The following is a 22,193-nucleotide window of genomic DNA, read 5'->3' on the forward strand; positions in this document are numbered from 1 at the left end:
AGTTACATGCGTCCTCTACATGCGGCGCTGTCTGCCAGCCATGCAGCAGCCGCACCACCTAAGCGGCCAGCCAGCCAGCGGCCACTAGACTTGGACTCAGTGCTGATTTGACTGTTACCGTGTACACATGTCTTACTTTGTCTACTTGCTCTGTGACTTACATATATTGTGTCGTCTTTGAAATATATGTGTTAAACTTGACGTTATAACAGTCTCACACTTTGACCAGTTTAATTTTGTGAAATCTACATGCTGTAACTGATAATGAGAGAATACAATTTTTCGTGACATGGAGAATGATGTTTATTTCCATACTTCTAATAACAACTTGGATCTCTCACCAACATTAGCAATGTGCCAACTTCACCAGCTACATACATATCAAGGTTCTGTATATTCCTAAAGTCTTAAAATTATGTACCACTAAAATCATTCTGAATTAGTGTCACTTTACAGCTATATATTTGTCTGTAGATAGGTGGGTATATTAGAAGCATAACTTTTACAAATATTGCTCCGAGATTTCCCGAGGTAAAATTGTTCGACACATACCAATTCTCCCCCCCCCCCCCCCCCCCCCCGCCTTTCTGAATTGGAGGCAAAACCATATGAAGCAAATTTTCAAATACAGATTCATCCATTCGTGTAACATTGGATAAGGATGAGGCATATTAAAACAATGTCTTATGCAGAAAAGCATTGTTAAGATACTTACAATGCCAATTTGGAATGAAAGGATGATACTTCTTAACACTGCAAATCAAATTAAAAAGTTTCATTTGAATATTAACCTCAATTCTAGATGATACAAAGTGGGTATACCATTTCCACTGTCTTGTCCTCTTCATCCAAGTTTTAGACCACATTTTTGTCCTTTTCCTTTGCTCACTAGCATCCACTTCTACCTCACTAAGCACTAAAAATAACTGACAATGCTCATTTGTTTTCAACATTTGCAGTTTAAAGGACATTTTGCCAACAAACGACTGGTCTTACACAGTGTAACTGCTTAAGCAAGCAAGCTAACAGTTTCCTGCAGCTTGCTAGCCAAAAGTATTGCATGGCATTTCGCAAATTTTTGGCGGAAGTTGCTGTGTGACATGGGTTATAGCAATCAGTTGGAGCTGTTTGTGGCAATTGGTGACCCAAAGCTCTCCTTGCACACTTGTGCAGTTTCACCACTCTGTGGAACAGTCTCCTGATTTTGGGCTCCATTCTTCAGTTGCTCTTTGGCTAAGCAGATCTGTTGCTGGCTGTCAGTAAATGTCTTTCTAATTTCCACCTGAAATTTCTTTCATCACTATTCTCAAACCACTGCTGGGCTGTACAGTTCACATAAAGGTAGACGATGGCAAGACACATCATGAGATGGTCGAATCCCTTGACCATTTAATTGCATCCTGACCAGCTTCCCCAAGTACATTGCTGGATGCCTCGTGTGCATCTGACTCATAGACATTTTTGTATTCACTGGTACTTAGGTAATAAGAATCGACTGAGATTTATATTGTTTACTAGCCTTAAACAACAAGTAATTGCAAGAGATATGAACTTAATCACTGATAGACATGTCACTATCCAGCAATTATGACCACTGACAATTATGACCATTGCACCACCACAGAAGTTGAGGCACAGCACTCGGCAACAGATGTACGTGTCTTGTCTGGCATGGGGCAAGGCAAGAATATTAAATTCATTGAAAGTCATATTCCTTTTCCTAAATAACAACATGAGTCAACTCTCACACACATTTCTGTGTTTGGCATCATGATCACCATTTAATAACACACTGGTTCATCTTCGACAATCAAAATCAATGTCATGTTTTGCCAGTCCTTTGTTTGTGGACAGAACATGATGGCACCAGATGTTACAAAGGTGATAATTTCTGTAGCACATAATATGGTCATTTGTAGTCTCTGAGCTAATATCTAGTGACAACCCATTCGAGTCCACTAAAGTTCGTATCTGGTAAATTTGAATGCCACAGTATCAAGTGGAATTCTGCAAGATGTTCAACAAACCAATACGGTATGTGTCAGTATTTGTGGCATGGACATTATTCTTCTCTCAGAAGTACCAGTGTGTTCGACCCAAGTTTGTGTAACAACTGTAGTTTCCAACAATGGAAAATCCAGGTTGGAATAATGACGTAGTATGAAAGATAGACTGCTACTCATCATATTTCTGAAATACACACACACACACACACACACACACACACACACACACACACACACACACACACACACACACACACAAAAGACCACTGTCAATGGCCACCCTGGCCAGACTGGCAGTCTAGCCTCATGCTGCTTTGGCAGTTCTTTATAACCTGTTGATGCTATTACAAAGATAGACAAGGGGTGCTGAACTGAACTGTCTAGCATGTGGCGTGAGCAGGCTAACCTGTAGAAAATATGGATGCCCAGGAACTTGACGATTCCACCTTGCCATATTTAATGACTTTTAAATTTTAATTAGTTTGTGATCAAATAACCATTAGCAATGAGAATAGTTTCAATCAAGACCAGGCAGAGTGCCCACCAAATATTAGAGAATTGGTTTCTGTTTCAAGTGTTCGGAAGTACATATGCTGGGAGAGGACCGAATTAAAGCAAAACATTCACGTTCACCAACAGGATACTTGCTAGTGAAGTTGCCAGTGAAGTCAATTATCTATCATTTTCACAGACAGCATGACGTGACCATTCTAATGTGCAATACTGAATGGAACCTACAAGATCGCCGGCCGGAGTGGCCGAGCGGTTCTAGACGGTACAGTCTGGAACCGCGCGACAGCTACAGTCGCAGGTTCGAATCCTGCCTTAGGCATGGATGTGTGTGATGTCCTTAGGTTAGTTAGGTTTAAGTTGTTCTAAGTTCTAGGGGACTGATGACCTCAGAAGTTAAGTCCCATAGTGCTCAGAGCCATTTGAACCTACAAGATCAGCTGATAAGATCACATACATGCCATAACATATTTTCCTTTCCCTGACAAAATATGTCTGGCACGCAGTTATGCACAGGACAACTTGTATGAATAGGGGCAGTGAGATACAGTGATATGAGTCACTTAGGAGGATATAGGAATGACGGACAAGAAAAACATCAGAAAATAGAGGTATCTGGTCATGACATCTCAAATTATTAACATACAACGTACTTGGATTCCAACATTTCTTCTTCGCCTTCTTTGTATATTTCGTCTCCTGAAGGAGACAATGCACGCTTTCCTGGACACTCCCATTGTAGTTTCAGGATTTTTTCTTTATCCAGTGTTTCAAACATTTGTATTACATCTTCTCGTGGTATAAACCAGTCACCCTGAAACAATTACAAATGAAAAACATGTTCATTTATCCAATGATGTGCCTAAAAAAACTTTCAGCCTATAGAAAGTGTGGAACAGTTTACTAAGAGACGACAGCAGTTGTTGCTTCTTTTCCACCACTAATTGCTGCCATTAAGCAAGGCTGTGTAGGTTATACTAAACATAAACATTTTCTTTTCTCGCCTTTTAGCAGCAGTAATATTAGGAACAGGTCCTTGGGTTGGATTACAGTTAAATATTTCAAATTACATAAAATAAAATACACGGTGTTTCTAAAAGCTCGATCCAATTTCAAAGTACTATACATTTTAAAACTGAATACTCTTGCCTACAGCTTACAGCAGAGAACGGGTAGGAGATGTTCTTAATGTATGCAGGACTACAACAATTCAGTGTTATCCAAGATGGCATGCCAACAAAGGAAATCAGAGTCAAAAACATAAATCTGTTACCACTGTATAGTACGATTTGAATCAATTCTTAGCACTTCAGTTCCTACTGATACTACTTTTTCAGAGCGGTGAGGTTGTGTAAAACAAGGTTACTGAAATATCACACCACAAAGCATGAAAACTGATGCAGCAAGCAAGTCAAGAATTTGGTATACCAAAAGAAACAGTTTCGAAAGTTTTTGGCATTTTCCTCACATAAGAAACAGTTTCCGAAAAAATACACTCAACTTTTCAATTTTCTTGGGAAGGCGAAACAGACAAAAGCTTTCAAACTTGCTTTATTAATTCCATTAGTTTTTGAAATTTACATGTACTACTAGAGACACACAGAACAATGTCATCACAAAACTGAAAGCAGCTCAAAAGTATTTTTATGAGCACATATGCCTTCATCTTTATCCCATTTTAAGGATCTGAAAACTCCGTCCAGATCTTCAGAGAATATATTTGGTGAAATGGGATCACCTTACTTGACTTTTCTTTCAATTCTAAATTGTTCACTATCCTGATGAATTCTAATAGAAGCTGTGCCACTGAAGTTCACATTCTTCAGTGAACTAACATATATTGAATCAACACTTAATTTTTTAAAAAGCTTTATGTAGTGATTTTGTTTAAACTGATTCAAACATGTCCTAAAAATCAATTAATTCCAGGCAAATTGAAATTCAAATTCATTAATCTCATCTACAATTTGGTACACAACTTGCAAATCATCAAGTGTGTTTTATCCACTTTAAAATGAGAAACCCAATGCTTCTCCTATGATATTTTGCAATATTTTATTGAATAGGCCTACAGAGCAAAGGCTGTGTGCTTCACTGCTTTGTGTCGCCATATTGGCCAGTTTTATGGAGGAAGTTAACCACACATTATTGTGCAGTATTTTTAAAGCACTACAGGCAATACATGAACTTCGGTGTGTTATCAAATGTTTGAAGAATACAACTGTCGCAATTCTATTTCATTAAACATCGTGTTAGACACTACAAACTGGTGCAACAGTTTTATTTACATGTTCTGTTCCACTGTGGTCTGCAGTACATTATTACAAGTTTGTGCCACAATACAGTAGACTAGTGATGTTTACTTTCCACTGTTATCATAGGTCCCCTTAAAATAGTTTGCCAACATATACTCTTTGAGAAAAACAGATGCATCACTAAGGAATTATCCGAATGGGACGGATATTAGTACATGTGATGCACATGAACAAACAAATGATTCCAATTTCAGAAAAACTGGACAATTTGTTCAAGAGAAGGCGCTTCACAAGCACAGCAAGTCATTAATGCACTGGTCCACTTCTCGCCCTTACACAAACAGTTTTCGGCTTGGCATTGATTGACAGAATTGTTGGATGTCCTCCTGAGTGATATTGTGCCACATTCTATCCAACTGGCATGGCTGTTGTTGTTGTGGTGGTGGTCTTCAGTCCTGAGACTGGTTTGATGCAGCTCTCCATGCTACCCTATCCTGTGCAAGCTTTTTCATCTCCCAGTACTTACTGCAACCAACATCCTTCTGAATCTGCTTAGTGTATTCATCTCTTGGTCTCCCTCTACGATTTTTATCCTCCACGCTGCCCTCCAATGCTAAATTTCTGATCCCTTGATGCCTCAGAACATGTCCTACTAATCGGTCCCTTCTTTTTGTCAAGTTGTGCCACATACTCCTCTTCTCCCCAATTCTATTCAATACTTCATCATTAGTTATGTGATCTACCCATCTAATCTTCAGCATTCTTCTGTAGCACCACATTTTGAAAGCTTCTATTCTCTTCTTGTCCAAACTATTTATCGTCCATGGTTCACTTCCATAGAGGCTACACTCCATACAAATACTTTCAGAAACGACTTCCTGACACTTAAATCTATACTCGATGTTAACAAATTTCTCTTCTTCAGAAACGCTTTCCTTGCCATTGCCAGTCTAGATTTTATATCTTCTCTACTTCGACCATCATCAGTTATTTTGCTCCCCAAATAGCAGAACTCCTTCACTACTTCAAGTGTCTCATTTCCTAATCTAATTCCCGCAGTATCACCCGACTTAATTCGACTACATTCCATTATCCTCGTTTTGCTTTTGTTGTTGTTCATCTTATATCCTCCTTTCAAGACACTGTCTACTGGCATGGATGTTGTTGTTGTTGTTGTTGTTGTCTTCAGTCCTGAGACTGGTTTGATGCAGCTCTCCATGCTACTCTATCCTGTGCAAGCTTCTTCATCTCCCAGTACTTGCTGCAACCTACATCCTTCTGAATCTGCTTAGCGTATTCATCTCTTGGTCTCCCTCTACGATTTTTACCCTCCACGCTGCCCTCCAATACTAAATTGGTGATCCCTTGATGCCTCAGAACATGTCCTACCAACCGATCCCTTCTTCTGGTCAAGTTGTGCCACAAACTTCTCTTCTCGCCAATCCTATTCAGTACTTCCTCATTAGTTATGTGGTCTACCCATCTAATCTTCAGCATTGGTCTGTAGCACCACATTTCAAAAGCTTCTATTCTCTTCTTGTCCAAACTATTTATCATCCATGTTTCACTTCCATACACGGAAACATTCCATAAAAATACTTTCAGAAGCGACTTCCTGACACTTAAATCTATACTCGATGTTAACAAATTTCTCTACTTAACAAATTTCTCTACTTGAGAAACGCTTTCCTTGCCATTGCCAATCTACATTTTGTATCCTCTCTACTTCGACCATCATCAGTTATTTTGCTCCCCAAATAGCAGAACTCCTTTACTACTTTAAGTGTCTCATTTCCTAATCTAATTCCCTCAGCATCACCCGACTTAATTCGACTACATTACATTATCCTCATTTTGCTTTTGTTGATGTTCATCTTATACCCTCCTTTCAAGACACTGTCCATTCCGTTCAACTGCTCTTCCAAGTCCTTTGCTGTCTCTGACAGAATTACAATGTCATCTGCGAACCTCAACGTTTTTATTCCTTCTCCATGGATTTTAATACCTATTCCAAATTTTTCTTTTGATTCCTTTACTGCTTGCTCAATATACAGATTGAATAACATCGGGGACAGGCTACAACCCTGTCTCACTCCCTTCCGACTCTTATAACTGCCATCTGGTTTCTGTACAAATTGTAAATAGCCTTTCGCTCCCTGTATTTTACCCCTGCCATCTTTAGAATTAAAAGAGAGTACTCCAGTCAACATTGTCGAAAGCTTTCTTTAAGTCTACAAATGCTAGAAATGTAGGTTTGCCTTTCCTTAATCTATTTTCTAAGATAAGTCGTAGGGTCAGTTTGCCTCACATGTTCCAACATTTCTGCGGAATCCAAACTGATCTTTGCCGAGGTCAGCTTCTACCAGTTTTTCCATTTGTCTGTAAAGAATTCGCGTTAGTATTTTGCAGCTGTGACTTATTAAACTCATAGTTCGGTAATTTTCACATCTGTCAACACCTGCTTTCTTTGGGATTGGAATTATTATATTCTTTTTGAAGTCTGAGGGTATTTCGCCTGTCTCATACATCTTGCTCACCAGATGGTAGAGTTTTGTCAGGACTGGCTCTCCCAAGGCAGTCAGTAGTTCTAATGGTATGTTGTCTACTCCCGAGGCCTTGTTTCGACTCAGGTCTTTCAGTGCTCTGTCAAACTCTTCACGCAGTATTGTATCTCCCATTTCATCTTCATCTACATCCTCTTCCATTTCCATAATATTGTCCTCAAGTACATCGCCCTTGTATAGACCCTCTATATACTCCTTCCACCTTTCTGCTTTCTCTTCTTTGCTTAGAACTGGGTTTCCATCTGAGCTCTTGATATTCATATAAGTGGTTCTCTTTTCTCCAAAGGTCCCTTTAATTTTCCTGTAGGCAGTATCTATCTTACCCCTAGTGAGATAAGCCTCTACATCCTTACATTTGTCCTCTATCCATCCCTGCTTAGCCATTTTGCACTTCCTGTCGATCTCATTTTTGAGACGTTTGTATTCCTTTTTGCATGCTTCATTTACTGCATTTTTATATTTTCTCCTTTCATCAATTAAATTCAATATTTCTTCTGTTACCCAAGGATTTCTACTAGCCCTCGTCTTTTTACCTACTTGATCCTCTGCTGCCTTCACTACTTCATCCCTCAGAGCTACCCATTCTTCTTCTACTGCATTTCTCTCCCCATTCCTGTCAATTGTTCCCGTATGCTCTCCTTGAAACTCTGTACAACCTCCGGTTCTTTCAGTTTATCCAGGTCCCATCTCCTTAAATTCCCACTTTTTTGCAATTTCTTCAGTTTTAATCTACAGTTCATAACCAATAGATTGTGGTCAGAGTCCACATCTGCCCCTGGAAATGTTTTACAATAGGAGTGCGGGTAAGCTACTACAAACAGTATAGTGAACGCATTATTGTGGCCACATAGACACAAAGCCCATGCCTACTACGGTAGTTCAAGTTTATATGCCAACTGGCATGGTAGAGAATCAAAATGCCGAGCTGCTTGGAAGGCACTTCCCACAATGCTCCTAATGTTCTCAATTGGGGGAGAGATCAAGTGACCTTGTTGGCTGAGGTAGGGTCTGGCAGGCATGAAGAGAAGCAGCAGAAAAGCTCACCATGTTTGGGTGGGTATTATCTTGCTGGAATGTAAGCACAGGGTGACTTGCCACGAAGGGCAACAAAACGGGGCATAGAATATCATCAAAGTACAGCTGTGCTGTAAGGACACCACAGATAACAATCAAAGGGGTCCTGCTGTGAAATGAAATGGCACTCCAGACCATCACTTCCAATTGTCAGGTCATATGGAGGGCAACAGTCAGGTGGTTATCCCACTGCTGTCTGGGGCGTCTCCAGACAAAAATTTGCTGCTCATCAAGGCTCAGTTCAGAGTGGTATTCATCACTGATGACAATTCTACTCCAGTCAATGAGATTCCAGGTTGAATGTGCCCGACACCACTGCTAATGGGCTTGTCGATGTATAGAGGCCAATGGTAGTTGGCACGAGGGGCGCCATGAGCTTAGCCTCTTTCCGTGAGCCACCTATCAATGGTCCTTGTGGTCAATGAAGCACCAGTTGCACATGTTCTTTGAGCCCAACAACAAATGTTGGCATCTGTTCATAGACGTGTCAGTGAGGCATAGTTACTGTGTTACTGATCACACGGAATTAAATTCACAAAGATTTTACTTCCTGGTACCGACATATCCCCTGTTTACTACTCTTGCCAGCTATGCGATGAAATTGCACTGCAATGTCACACCTGCATCCATCGGCCAACAAAGTTTACAATTTTGCATTTTCCGTCAATACCTGTACGAAAATCAATTTGTGATAAATTTGCATATATTCTTTGTGGTGCATCTTTTACTTTCCTTTCAATAATTTTAAATTCAGCCACAGTGGGAGTTTACAGAACGTTTATCTATCACATTTCAACATATTTCTGTGAAGTTATGAAGCTTTCATTTTTAAGCCATTGAGAAATGCCAGCATCCTCAATCTCCTAATGTCACTGAGTGAGGTTTTTCAGCTTTCATGGCTGGGCACAAAGTAGATCGTACTTTCCCAACCAGTGTATATGGCCCTATGTAGCGTATCAAAATATTCTATTCTCTCTAATATTTTTACAATGACACATTTCACTTTTTCAGTGTGAAATGATATTTGAGACAACCTGTAGAAGTCAGCCCCTGAAACGGCAGGCAACTGTCATTTCTGATTGCCAATAATTCATATGATGATAAAAACCCGGAACAATAGTTGCCTTACTCTTCCAACTTAGTGAAAACAAGAGTAAGATCATCTAGGTAACACAGCCAGTTTCAGTGTATACTCTACCTCAATAAGTAGTGGTCTAAATATTATATAATGGAGAACCTAATTATTTGTAAAAGGTGAATAATCTTCCCACACATTTTGCAACAGTACAGTAAATGAATTTTTTTTATCTAATCATCATTTGTAAGAACATGCTGTACATTACAAATACGGTACTGAACACTTGCAATAAAACTGCAATCCGAGAATTTAAAATATTTTTAGACATGGATTTTGAAAGGGATCCTCCTATTTTTGCAAACAATTGGTTTTACCAGTTAGACCAACTGTGCACCGTACCAACTGTGCACCGAATCATACCCACTCAATGTCATGTGTGTGCCTCACATTTTCTGCTTCCTTCAGCATTAAGGAACTGCTTTCCTCAATTCAACTGTACAGTTAACTGTGGCAGCATTAAGCTTTACCCAATCGGCCATTCCCTCGGGTGTGCTAATTCTTAGGTACCGGAGAACTTCTAAGCATTCCATCACAGAAATTGGATGCAAATAAATGTGAAAATTAGAATGTAAGTTGGTATGGGATGTGTACTCGAGTGGCCTAATTGGTAAAGTCACACATGAATGAGACAGGAGATCCAGGTTCAAACCCCTTACTGAGTCCAATCTGTCAATGGTCATACTGTAACAATCAAAGATCATATTTGGTTCAAACAACATTCTTCAATTTGAACTGTACAGTATTTCCAATGAGATTTTATGTGGAGTTGAAATGAACATAAGTAGAAGCCCACACTCCTTATATGTGGAGTTGTTTTACCAAAGCAAGCAATAGAAGCAAATAAACTTAATTCACAAAGAAATAATCCATATGTGATGTTGAACTCAACATAATATTCCCAGCGCGTTCCACAGTCACAAAATAAATCATTTAGCACAATGCATTTCTGCTTCTGAAGAAGTGTTCCAGGCTTCACGTTCATCACAAGCCTATGCATTGAAAGAGCTCTGTGGAACACTGTCAAACACAGACATCACGATAACTGTAGTAGGTGACCCCCCCCCCCCTCCCCCAACCCCACCTCACCCCCTGAAACAATAATCTTTTATTTCACACTCTGTATATTACGCTGCTATGTTTTTGAATGACACCCACATACCACTGTTATTTAGGATCGAGTATAGATTTAAGTGTCAGGAAGTCGTTTCTGACAGTATTTGTATGGAGTGTAGCCATCTATGGAAGTGAAACATGGACGATAAATAGTTTGGACAAGAAGAGAATACAAGCTTTCGAAATGTGGTGCTACAGAAGAATGCTGAAGATTAGATGGGTAGATCACATAACTAATGAGGAGGTATTGAACAGAACTGGGGAGGAGTTTCTGGCACAACTTGACAAGAAAAACGGACCGGTTGGTAGGACATGTTACGGGGCATCAAAGGTTCACAAATTTAGCATTGGAGGGCAGTGTGGAGGGTAAAAATCGTAGAGGAAGACCAAGAGATGAATATACTAAGCAGATTCAGAAGGATGTGGGTTGCAGTAAGTACTGGGAGATGAAGAAGCTTGCACAGGATAGAGTAGCATGGAGAGCTGCATCAAACCAGCCTCAGGACTGAAGACAACACAACAACAACAACAACAACAACAACAAGCTGGAAGCTGACATAGTTCTTATTACACTATGTCTATGGAACTGGTAACAGTCTGTCGTATACATCACTGCCACAATTCTCTGCTTAATACTGATTGTCATAAGAATTACTTGGGGGCTCAATCAAAACGTGGCTATAAAATTTTAAATGTTACTTTCAGGAAGGTTTCTGGGATGGCAGCAGCTGCAGAAAATGGTACATCATGGCAGGGGGAGGGGAACTGGAGGGCAATTTCACATCACAGCAATGAAATACATGACACAAAATACACAGATGCCAGATTTTACATGTTTCTCGACTTTTTTGTTTGAGGAAATGTCCAACACATATGTCTAAATGGGATGACCAATGGTTACATCTGCAAATTGATATACAAATGTCAAAATTTATCTACACGTTAGCTTTCAAATGTAGATGGTATTTCGGTATTCTTCCCGTTTGTGTGAAGCACAAAGAAGGGCAGCACGTACGGCTATAGGTGACAAATGTTCAAAAACGTGAATTCGCAGTCGCTTGAAGGTAGACAAATATCATTCCCCGAAAGTCTACATAAAGAAACATATGTCGAGGTCCCGTCGAGGATCAGGGACAAGATTAGACCAATTAAAGGGCACACAGACGCGTTTAAGTAGTCAGTCATCCCCAGCTGCATACGCAATTGGCTAGTGAAGAAACCCTTAACATATAATACAATGCTAAGCACTCTCTTGCACATAATTCAGTGATTTGCAAAGTATACAGCTTACTTAATAATTGGTGCTAACATGTACGCTTCATTTCATTGTGTAAGACTTGTCACTATATTTCGACAGTGACAGAGAAGCCTAGACCTACAGGGGAGTTGGAGTCTGGTTGACTGTAAAAGAAATTCCACAAAAAATTAAAAGCAAATACACTTGTTGCTTCTATAAAGTCAAGTAAACTTCACACGTAATCGTAAACAAAGTAAACAATCAATACGAATGCTTTCATCCAGTTACACAGCTTTGATTAAACGATCCATAATCTGGACAGAACTAAATTCTGCATCTCACGTCAAAAATTAATGAGCTACAGTCGTGTAATGTTCTCAACATCAAAGCGATATGAACATAGTACTTGCCTAAACAACGAATTTGTATTTATAATTTTGACATAACTTACGTTAGGTTTAACTCCATACTTTTCGTCGTCAGAACACTCAACACACCAATCGTCTTCATTACCTTCATTTTGAGTGACATTCTGTTCCCCAGACATGACGATGATTATTTTGTATCTCTTGTATACCAACAAACATTTCGCGGGCACGCTCTTCACTTTCGATCAAAGAAAATTATATCAAAGATATTACGGGCAAAGAACACACAAGAGCTAACACAATACGTTCCAGATAGGTAAGGAGCATGGAGGTAAGGAGAGCCCTACGTCATAGTGACGTAATGCTACGTCATCGTGACGTGATTAAACCTAAATCGACTTCATGAGTACTTATACCGATCTTTGCAGTTGTACCACACGGAACTCGATGCCCCTATCACTACACAGGACCTCATTGCTACACTCCGCACAAAACGCAACACCGCAGCTGGTCACGATCGTGTCACCTACCGTCACCCTCGTGAAGCTCCTGTCTCTTTCCTCTCCACCCTGGCCAGGCTCTACAATGTAGTCCTGTCCACCGGTTACTACCCCGACCTGTGGAAAACCTCCCGTATCCTCATGTTCCTTAAACCTGGCAAACCGCCGTCCGCCGTCTCCTCCTACCGTCCCATCAGCCTTAGCTCGGTCTTCAGTAAGGTCCTGGAATCTATCCTCACCCAACGCATCCACCAGCATCTCCGCCAGCACCGCCACCTTCCCGTTACCCAGTGTGGCTTTCGGCCGTCCTTCTCTTCCGATGACCTTCTCCTCCACCTCACTCATCTCCTTTTTGAACAGCTTAATTCCCGTCGCTCCGCAATCTTCCTCTCCCTGGACCTCGAACGTGCATATGACCGCGTATGGCATTCCGGTCTCCTCTTCAAGCTCCAAACCTTCGCCCTTCCCATTAACTACGTCCGTCTGATCGGCTCCTTTCTCTCCCGCCGTCCTTCCTATGTCACCATCCATAACACAGATTCCTACACCTTTTTCCCCTCTGCCGGTGTGCCCCAAGGCTCCGTCCTCCCCCCCTTCTGTACATTTTGTACACGGCGGACATGCCGCCGCCGTCAGCCCCCGTCCACCTTCTCCAGTTTGCCGATGACACCGCCTTCCTTGCCCTTGCCCCCACCCTACAGCGCTCCCAACACCTTCTCCAATCCCATCTTGACCGGTTCACCGCTTGGTGCAACCAGTGGTTGCTCAAGGTCACTCCTTCCAAAACCCAGGCGATCATTGTAGGCAAAACCACCCCTTCCTTCCGCCTCCTTGATTTCTATCTCACCGTCTATGACCATCCCATCGCCCTCATTCCCACCCTTAAGTACCTTGGCGTCACCCTTGACCGTCGCCTCTCCTGGACTCCCCATCTCCGGACAATCCAAGCCAAGGCACGTTCCCGACTCCGTCTCCTCAAGCTCCTTTCCGGCCGTACGTGGGGTCTGGACCCCTCCACCATCCTCAACACCTATAATTCCCTCATCCGACCTATCCTTTGTTACTCCCATCCAGCATGGATCTCCACTCCCCCTACCTTCTATAAATCCCTCCAAATCCTTGAACGCCATGCTCTCCGCCTCGCCTATCGCATCCATCTCCCCTCCCCCACGCGGATCCTGTATGATCTCATCCCCTTCCGCCACCTCCTCCTTTTCCATGAAAGGATACGGATCCTGTACATCTCCCGTAAACTTGATCCACCTCACCCGCTCGTATCCCCGATCCTCTCCCATCCCCGCCCGCTGCCGCGCCTGTATTCCCACGTCCCGCCCGGTCTTCATCTCTCCACCCTCCTTACCCTCTCCCAAGGTGGCTTCCGCCAGCTCCCTCTCCCTGATGATGTCCTCGTCCCCTCCATCTACCCCTCCTATCAACTTTGACCCTGCCCCGCCCCCCACTTCCGGTGTCCTTTCCTCTCGGCACCCTCCCTCCCTTCTCTTCTCTTCCCTTCTTTTTCCTTTTCCCCGTCCCCTCCCTCCCCCCTCTTCCCCCGGGCTTCCTCTCCCCCTTCCTCCCTCCCCCCTCTCTCCCCTGCCCGTGGCATCTCTGCTCTCCCCTCTCGCTGTCCCACTCCCCTTCCTCCTCCTCCTCTCTTGGCAGGTCCCCGGACTCGCACACGCATAGTGAACAGTCGCGCGCCGGAGATCATCGCCTTCTGTGTCTCGTGTGTGTGACGTCGTTTAGTGTTTTTTGGTGTCCGCCGTCCCACTACTACGTTCACTTGTGCCGTCGGATTCATCAGTGTTCTGTGCGCCGTGCCAACGTGTTTTCAGTGTTGTTATCGTCACGTGTGAACGACTCCGTGTTTTTTGTGTCTCTGTGACCTCTCTCTTTTGCCCGTCACTTTGTTCACTATCATTCTCTGTTCTTATACTATTGTAAACGCTATGGCTGAAGAGCGGCGTAGTGTGCTGCTGCCAGCCTACCTGATTTGTACAGGTTTTAAAATAACAATAAAGTAAAAAAAAAAAAGAAAGAAGTTGTACCACAGAAGCGTCTCGCGGGCCCCGAGGAATCATGACGTCATATCATGGCATGACGTCGTCTCTCATGCAAGCCAATATCGCTGGTAGTTTTCGAAACGCGGATATTCTTTGAACATGGCATGCCTGTGCCTTGTGGATTTGTGTATGATGGCGGGATTTGTGTGCGTTAAAGCTTTTCAATCACGGAAAAAAATTGATAATACTTGCTGCAAAAGCACGTGTTTGCAGATGAGAAAGGATAGTTTATATTCCAGACAATGGACGGTAAGTAACTTCCGTTAGTAATCTTATCATGCGCAAGAAAAGTAAAATGTATGGTAAATCTACAGAAATTTCATTCTTTGTGCCTATAGTATTCTGATGCATTATGTTACTCAGTAAAGTTTCTTTCAATGCATCTATGTGGATTATTTGTGGTAACGGCGTATTCTCATAACAAATGGCTTCGGTATTTAAGTTGCAATCATCGTAACTTTTTCCTGATCAAAAATTGTGTAGTAACTGTATTCTAACAGTAACCTGCACATTTGAAAACTTTTGAATGTTCACAATTAATCATTGATCATAGTCAGTATTTGTGACAGTAAAATAGATATGAATTGCAGTGACTGAATCCAGGTTTGTGAGTGGTGTAATGTGTTTTTGTAATGGATGTTTCAGAGTTTCTGAAGTGAAAGTCCAAGAAAGAGGAGACAATGAGAAGTAGCTTTTTTTGTCTGTTTCATGGTTTATAGGCCTACTGGGGAAACTCGCCATGTAAAAAAACGAGTAACGCATCCAGCTTGGTACCTCCATGGTGATGTGGAAATCCGACCATTGTTAATAAAGAAATTAAATCTGTGTGTGTCTTTCTTTTGATTCCTTTATCATGTTGCTTATAGTAGACCAAATTTAATTAAAATACCCAGGTGATAATTTCAACATAAATTGGACTATGTGCATAGCTGCTTCTCACAGGCAAAGTATAAATATTCACTATCCTATGGCATGCGTGTTCACTAGTCAGTTATCGCAAAAGAAATCACTGACTCTAAGCATAATTTGCTTGGTAGACATAATTGGAAATGGCCTTTTTAGTTATAAGTTTACATTATTAGATTATAGTACTCCCTGAGAGATTATCTTCTGCATTTCTTGGCCCTGACATGATTAGGTCTGGAATACAGCATTAAGTGTGCTGCTCTGCTGTCAGCAGCATGGTAGTCAATGTGTTAAGCAGTCGTTTAGGAACTAGTGTGAAGTATATGCACCTGTACAGCCTTGGCTAAAAAGATACAGCTAGAATGCTAATTACTGTTTCAGGAATTATCCTTTACACAGTTAAATATATTATGTTAAATATGTATCTAAAACTGAATTCATGAATAACTTTGTAGTCATTTAAATAAAAATACCGCAAACCGAAAAATTGTCTTGAAATGGTAAGGGATATCAAATATAAGTAAATATTTTTCCTTGGTAAGATTAAAGTGTAAAATTGCTGATACCTGGTTGTTACCATGAGATCAGTGCTGGCCCCAGCAGAGCAATCTGCTGTGACCACCGGCACCTTCATGCCAGCCAACGGGTTAATACACAAAACAGGGCAGTGCAAGACTTGGTCCGTAATTGTCATTGGTTGAAGCAACTAAAATTAAATTTCTGAGGTATGCTGCAACTGTGTTATTGGTATATTCCCCAGCATGATTTAAAATCTTTGCATTGAAATGGCACTGACAGTGTGTAATATATTTTGCAACCGAGAATAGATAAAAATTTATGTGGGAATATATTTCAAGAACCCCTTTCAAACCAAACCTGACAATTATATTGACACACCAGTAAACCCACCTGAATGGCACACTGGATTACACAAGCATTAGCTGTAGAATAGATAATTTACACAGAAAACTTTTCATACAAATTTTATTGTAAAGCACACTGAAGTTAAGGGAAAGATGCAATGCCTAGATGACATAAACATGGACACACAATAACTCGTTTTGCTCAGATATATGGAAAATTAACTGTAGTATGATATGATGTATAACATATATATGACATATAACACATCTGAGGTGCAAATTTGTGGAGAGGAGAGATTGCATTGAACCTGTTGTGTATGGTGCATATTTTGTTGCAGTGCTGGGATGATGTCATCCAGATTTCAAAATTAGGGGTCTTGTAATGAAACTCTCATCAGTTTTAATATTTAAAAATAAACACGCCTGAAAAAGGAAGCTGAATAGGACTTTAAATTAAATTGCAAAAATTTTCTTGTTTTGCACATTCACTGCAGCTGACACTTAAAAGCTCGTGGCTAGTAGCTCTTATTGACCTTTGTGTCAGCCACAGTGAACATGTTGAAGATTTTGAAGTAACAAAGTAGTTGTTGACATTCTGGTATTAATGGATGGCAGCAGGAAACACAGCAATGAAATAATGTGAATGACTTAAACCAGGAATTAAACAAGTCTACATAGCTTTGAACACAGTCATTTCACACTTCTTAGTCACTGCATATTTGTGTGCTATAACTAATACAGCAACCTTTCATTTTCTCATCTTTGATCTGGGACACATGTCACATCTTACTTATTTTCCTAGAGCAACTCTAGGTTTACTAGATCCACATTTCAGAATTCTGGTAATTGTAGTCCTACTTCATGCTGAAAGTGTGGGTTGATAGCTGTCTCTTCAGATATGATCTCATCAACTGCCATTTCAGAAACTTGAAGGAAAAATGTGATTATTAAATTTTCTGTCAGTGATGAATATATCACTAATGTATATACCACACAAATATTCATGATGCTATAGAATAGTGCAGGGCCACCTTCTGGAACACCTGCTGGGTAGACTAAACAGTGCACTTCGCATCCAGTGCATCAGTTTCTTCACAGGTAGTATCATGGTACACTACTATCTCAGGCTTGATTGTTGCTATGCTCAGTGAAACAGCATTATGCCTTGAAGACACTAAACTAACAGCCTTCTTAAGTTTTTGAATGAAGGATATAAGTAAGTAATATATCCAAAAACAATTAAGTTTTACATTTTGCTGTAAGAAACTCGTTTTGAATCTTTCCTTTTATTATTATTTTGTACATGTGTGACCTTTTTGTGTCCTCTTCCCAGTTTGACAAGTACATCTGATTTACTTAATGAGGATATTTATGGTTACAAACAAAAAAAAGAAAAAAGTAAAATCATGTGGTGACAATGCAACCTGCGACCAAAGATCATCTTCCAAAACTTTACGAGCCTCCTGTGAACAAAGATCATCTTCCAAAACTTTACGAGCCTAGGAAGTAAGCACAATGATTTGGACATAATAGCATGTTTTAATAAACCAGATGTTTCAGTTATTACTGAGCACTGGTATACCAAAAAAGAACCTTATTATGCACCAATTAACAAAAAATTTCTGCTCGTCTTTCAGTAGGGATATCAAACCTTATGGTGATGTTGCAAAAGTGCCAATAGTTGGTGCTCAATTCCTTACATGTTGAAGGTGTTACTGAACTTTCTGCGATAAGCTATAGATGGGAAAGCTAATCTCTATCAATTGCTTGTAGAGAGAGATAGTAAATACTCTGGGAAAACGGCTGGGTAATAATGCTGATAATTGTTCACAGTTTAATAAAACCTTATCTAACACAAATCAGTTTTCACTCTTAAGAATGGCGAGTGGCATACACTGATCTAAAATTACTGATATGTAATACAGGGTACCCAGGACTTTGTACTGGGATACTTTCTCTTGTCGATTTATGTAAATGACAAAATACTGCTCCCCAAATTCAAGGATAGTTCTGTATGCTGATGCTACATATATTGCATGCAAGTGTAAAAGTCATGAGCAACTACAAAAACTATGAAACTGTATTACAAATGAAATAATTCAGTATTTCTATGAAAGTCATCTCATTGTCACCACAAGATAGCAGCAGTAATGGATTTTCACCCCACAAGACAGATTTTGAAATTCAGTTGTGCACTGGAACTGATATTGTCATCAAAGAAAACTACTGCTTGGTTACAGTTAAACTTTCTATATTTAACATGTTATTACATGGAAACTAATTACTGTACAAGAACACAACTTGGTAGCATTAATGTCAAGGACATGAGCAAGAGAAATAATGCAGAATCAATTCAATTGAAACACTTTTAATGTTTCCAGAATGAGAAACATCCCCCAGGCTGTGGCTAAGCCATGTCTCCACTATATCCTTTCTTTCAGGAGTGCTAGTTTTGCAAGGTTCGCAGGAGAGCTTCTGTAAAGTTTGGAAGGTAGGAGACGAGATACTGGCAGAAGTAAAGCTGTGAGTACCGAGTGTGAGTCGTTCTTCGGTAGCTCAGATGGTAGAGCACTTGCCCGCGAAAGGCAAAGGTCCCGAGTTCGAGTCTCGGTCGGGCACAGAGTTTTAATCTGCCAGGAAGTTTCACTTTTAATGTGCTGCTACAGTACACCACACCAGTACCATTACTGGTGACGGTGATGGTGGCTGCTATGAAAAGCTTGCGATTTTATTCAAATCTGATGTGGCAAGTGAACAAAACTTTTTATCCATGTGAGTAAAATTATTGTGTAAAATTGTTAGCGCTGCTTCTTACAAAAGTCTTTTCAGAGCCCTTCGGAGTCTTTCACTTACATGTAACATATTTACTCCCTAAAAGTATTTGTTGTTCATAATAGGCGTAATTTTACTCTGTTCAGTGAAATGAACTTGCAAAATACTGGAAGTAAAAACAATGTCCATGTAGGCTATACATCCCTGCCTACGATTCAGAATGGAATATCACATTCTGATTGAAAGTCTTTAACAGGTTGCTGCTAGACATCAGGCAGAAAACTGAAAATCCTAAGGTAATAAAAAAATACAAAGTAAAAAAAATATTTTATTAGCTTCTCCTTCCATAAATATAATTAAACATAATGTTTCGACTCACGAATGCAATTGCTAGTTAATGTTAACACTAAGGTTCAAATTAACAGGATTTTAATGTTACCATTATATGAACAGCTGACAGTACTCATTGTAAAATTATGAAATGACTTGTACAAAGTATGAGAGAAAAACAGCACTTAAAAAAAAAAAAAAAAAAACCTTTCTAGCTTTCAGGGTTGTTACTTCTTTCCTCTGGGAAGATGAATATAGTTTGTGACTGGAAATGAGGGGAAGATCACTTACACCACCCGTATAGAACAATTATGTGACACATTCATGAGTACTGCTCCAATGTTTGAGATCCAGGTCAGATTTAAGCAACACATTGAAGCAACTCAGAGCCTGGATGCTATATAAGTTACCAGTAGTTTCAAACTATGTGTGAGTGTAATGAGAATCCCTGGAGGGAAAATAATGTCCTTTTTGTACAACACTATTGAGAAAATTTAGAAGGCATGAGAAATCTGGGTTCGGATGGTAGATAGCCTTTCTTCCCTCTCTCTGTTTGCGAGTGGAACAGAAAAGAAAATGATTTGTAGTGGTACAAGGTACCCTCCACCAGGTACCATTTGGTTGCTTGTGTAGTATGTATGTACATCAAAATACGGAAGAAAATTGTGACTGCCTACTACATTAAGAAGTAATAGTTGAACTAACCTAAGCTTTGTGATTTACTTCAAATGTTTTGTCCCACTGATACACTCTGACAATCAGTGACTTGCATTTATAGCAGTCTTACAATTTGGAGATGTCAGTAGGCTTACTGCTTGGATCTATTAATATTCCCTCATTGAGCTCTTTTTATCTTAAGATCACATAAATTGGATTTTTGAGAAACTACATACAGGGAGATGTGATTGGCATATAGCTGTCTGTTTACAGAAAAACAGCGATCAAAATTTAAGCATATCGGTAACACACACTGGGCAAGAGCACATATCTGGGCTAGAGCAGTATACTGGATTTCGCCCCCTTCCCCCCCTTTCCCTAGAAACCTTGGCTGGAGTAATAACTATTTGTAGCATAGTCTGAGGTCTACATTAGGTTGAAAAGCGATAATTTCGTCGACAGTTGTGGAACACAGCGAATGAGAAATAACGGTTGTGATAACAGACAGACGTGTGGCTTTGCCTAATATTTGTTTGCGCCGTATTTAAATGCACTTTCCCACATTTAATGCATTTCTCATAATAAAAAAATAAAACTACTGGGTCATCCCCAAAAAACATATATTAGAAAATGAACAATCATCCGACGTGTTTTGATGCATATTACTTACAGATATCGTACACAAACTGGAAAAATGGAATGGGCGTTCCACTACATATTCTTTACCATATTTGATTTGTTTTTCCGCATTTGCTACTGCTGGTATGGGTTCAAAGACAAATTCGTGCTGCAAACGTCTCAGTGGTAGTTAGCCTACATTGGAAAGCTGCAGTTAATGCGTTAAAAACATTTATACACATTGTCCTCAATGCGAAATATGTGTTTTGCCTTTCGACCAATAATTTGTTATCAGTTGTTATCACGTACGACTCTAATATGTAACTTTGACTATGCTGCGGATTTATCATGTCACTATAATCCAGATTATTCGCATTCAAACCTTCTTTCTACATTTAATTATGTTAATGGAAGCTTCATTCAAACAATCTGGATTGATTTGACGTTCCAAAACGACAGCTGATGGCAAGTCTGTATAAACGCTGTGGCCAACGTGTGACGTCACTTACGTCAACAGAGTTGTTTACAGGTCTAGTCACCAGGCAGCGCTGTCACGCTTTCAGCCTTACTGATGACGTCATGAAGCGATTCCTCGGGGCCCGCGAGACGCACGTGTTGTACCCATGGAGGTAGAATAAGGGGAGATGGCGCTACAGACTTGCGCTATACGTTGTTTTGAAGCCAGTAGGCGAGGCCTGCCGCCATCTTGGATCCCCCAAAACATTAGCAGACGAGTGTTTACAATTGCTTCTTGTTCGTTATTTATGTCGTGTGCACGTGATATTTGTTTTATATAGCAAATGTTACTCGGTTTTAGTGAACAACACAGCATAAGGGACGCAACTTCAAACGTTTTTCTGGTCTTAAATGCGTATTCGATACAGTAATACGTAAAAATGTTACGCTTCTTGCCTCAGTACTGTAATTCCTTTTTGTTTATACACATAGAATAACCGAGAAGAGACGTATGTGCTATGAAAAGCGTGCTTTTGTAATCCATTTCTATTCACTTTCATTGTGTTTGTGTCGATAGTTGATAAAGCCAGAACTCCAAAAACAATGATTGATAGTTTAGAGGCACCGATTTGTATTCGTTGCATTTTCAAGTCAAATGCAGATTTTAAATGTTCACGTTTGCAAGAAACTTACCTTATTTCCTTTGGTGTCCCATAGATGTATGCAGCGATGATATAAACAAGCCAGCTGTCATGTCAACAAA

At 40.3% G+C, this 22,193-nt stretch overlaps 1 protein-coding gene across 2 annotated transcripts in view; it reads right to left on the reverse strand.

Annotated features, from left to right (window-relative positions):
- Positions 1–12,593, reverse strand: part of LOC124711710 (PAN2-PAN3 deadenylation complex subunit pan3-like) — a 36,004-nt gene extending 23,411 nt beyond the window's left edge. The window contains exons 1-2 of one of the 2 annotated variants that reach the window (XM_047241922.1): positions 12,411–12,587; positions 3,170–3,330 (exon numbers count right to left, since the gene is read on the reverse strand). In XM_047241922.1, the coding sequence (XP_047097878.1) occupies positions 3,170–3,330; positions 12,411–12,428 (179 nt within the window). In that variant the 5' untranslated portion in view covers positions 12,429–12,587. Of the gene's footprint in view, positions 1–3,169; positions 3,331–12,348 lie in introns of both variants that reach the window. The other variant, XM_047241921.1, reaches the window with a different exon arrangement.
- Positions 12,594–22,193: the final 9,600 nt, after the last annotated feature.

The sequence above is a fragment of the Schistocerca piceifrons genome, chromosome 8 (genome assembly GCF_021461385.2).
Source record: "Schistocerca piceifrons isolate TAMUIC-IGC-003096 chromosome 8, iqSchPice1.1, whole genome shotgun sequence".
Classification (NCBI taxonomy): Eukaryota; Metazoa; Arthropoda; class Insecta; order Orthoptera; family Acrididae; genus Schistocerca; species Schistocerca piceifrons.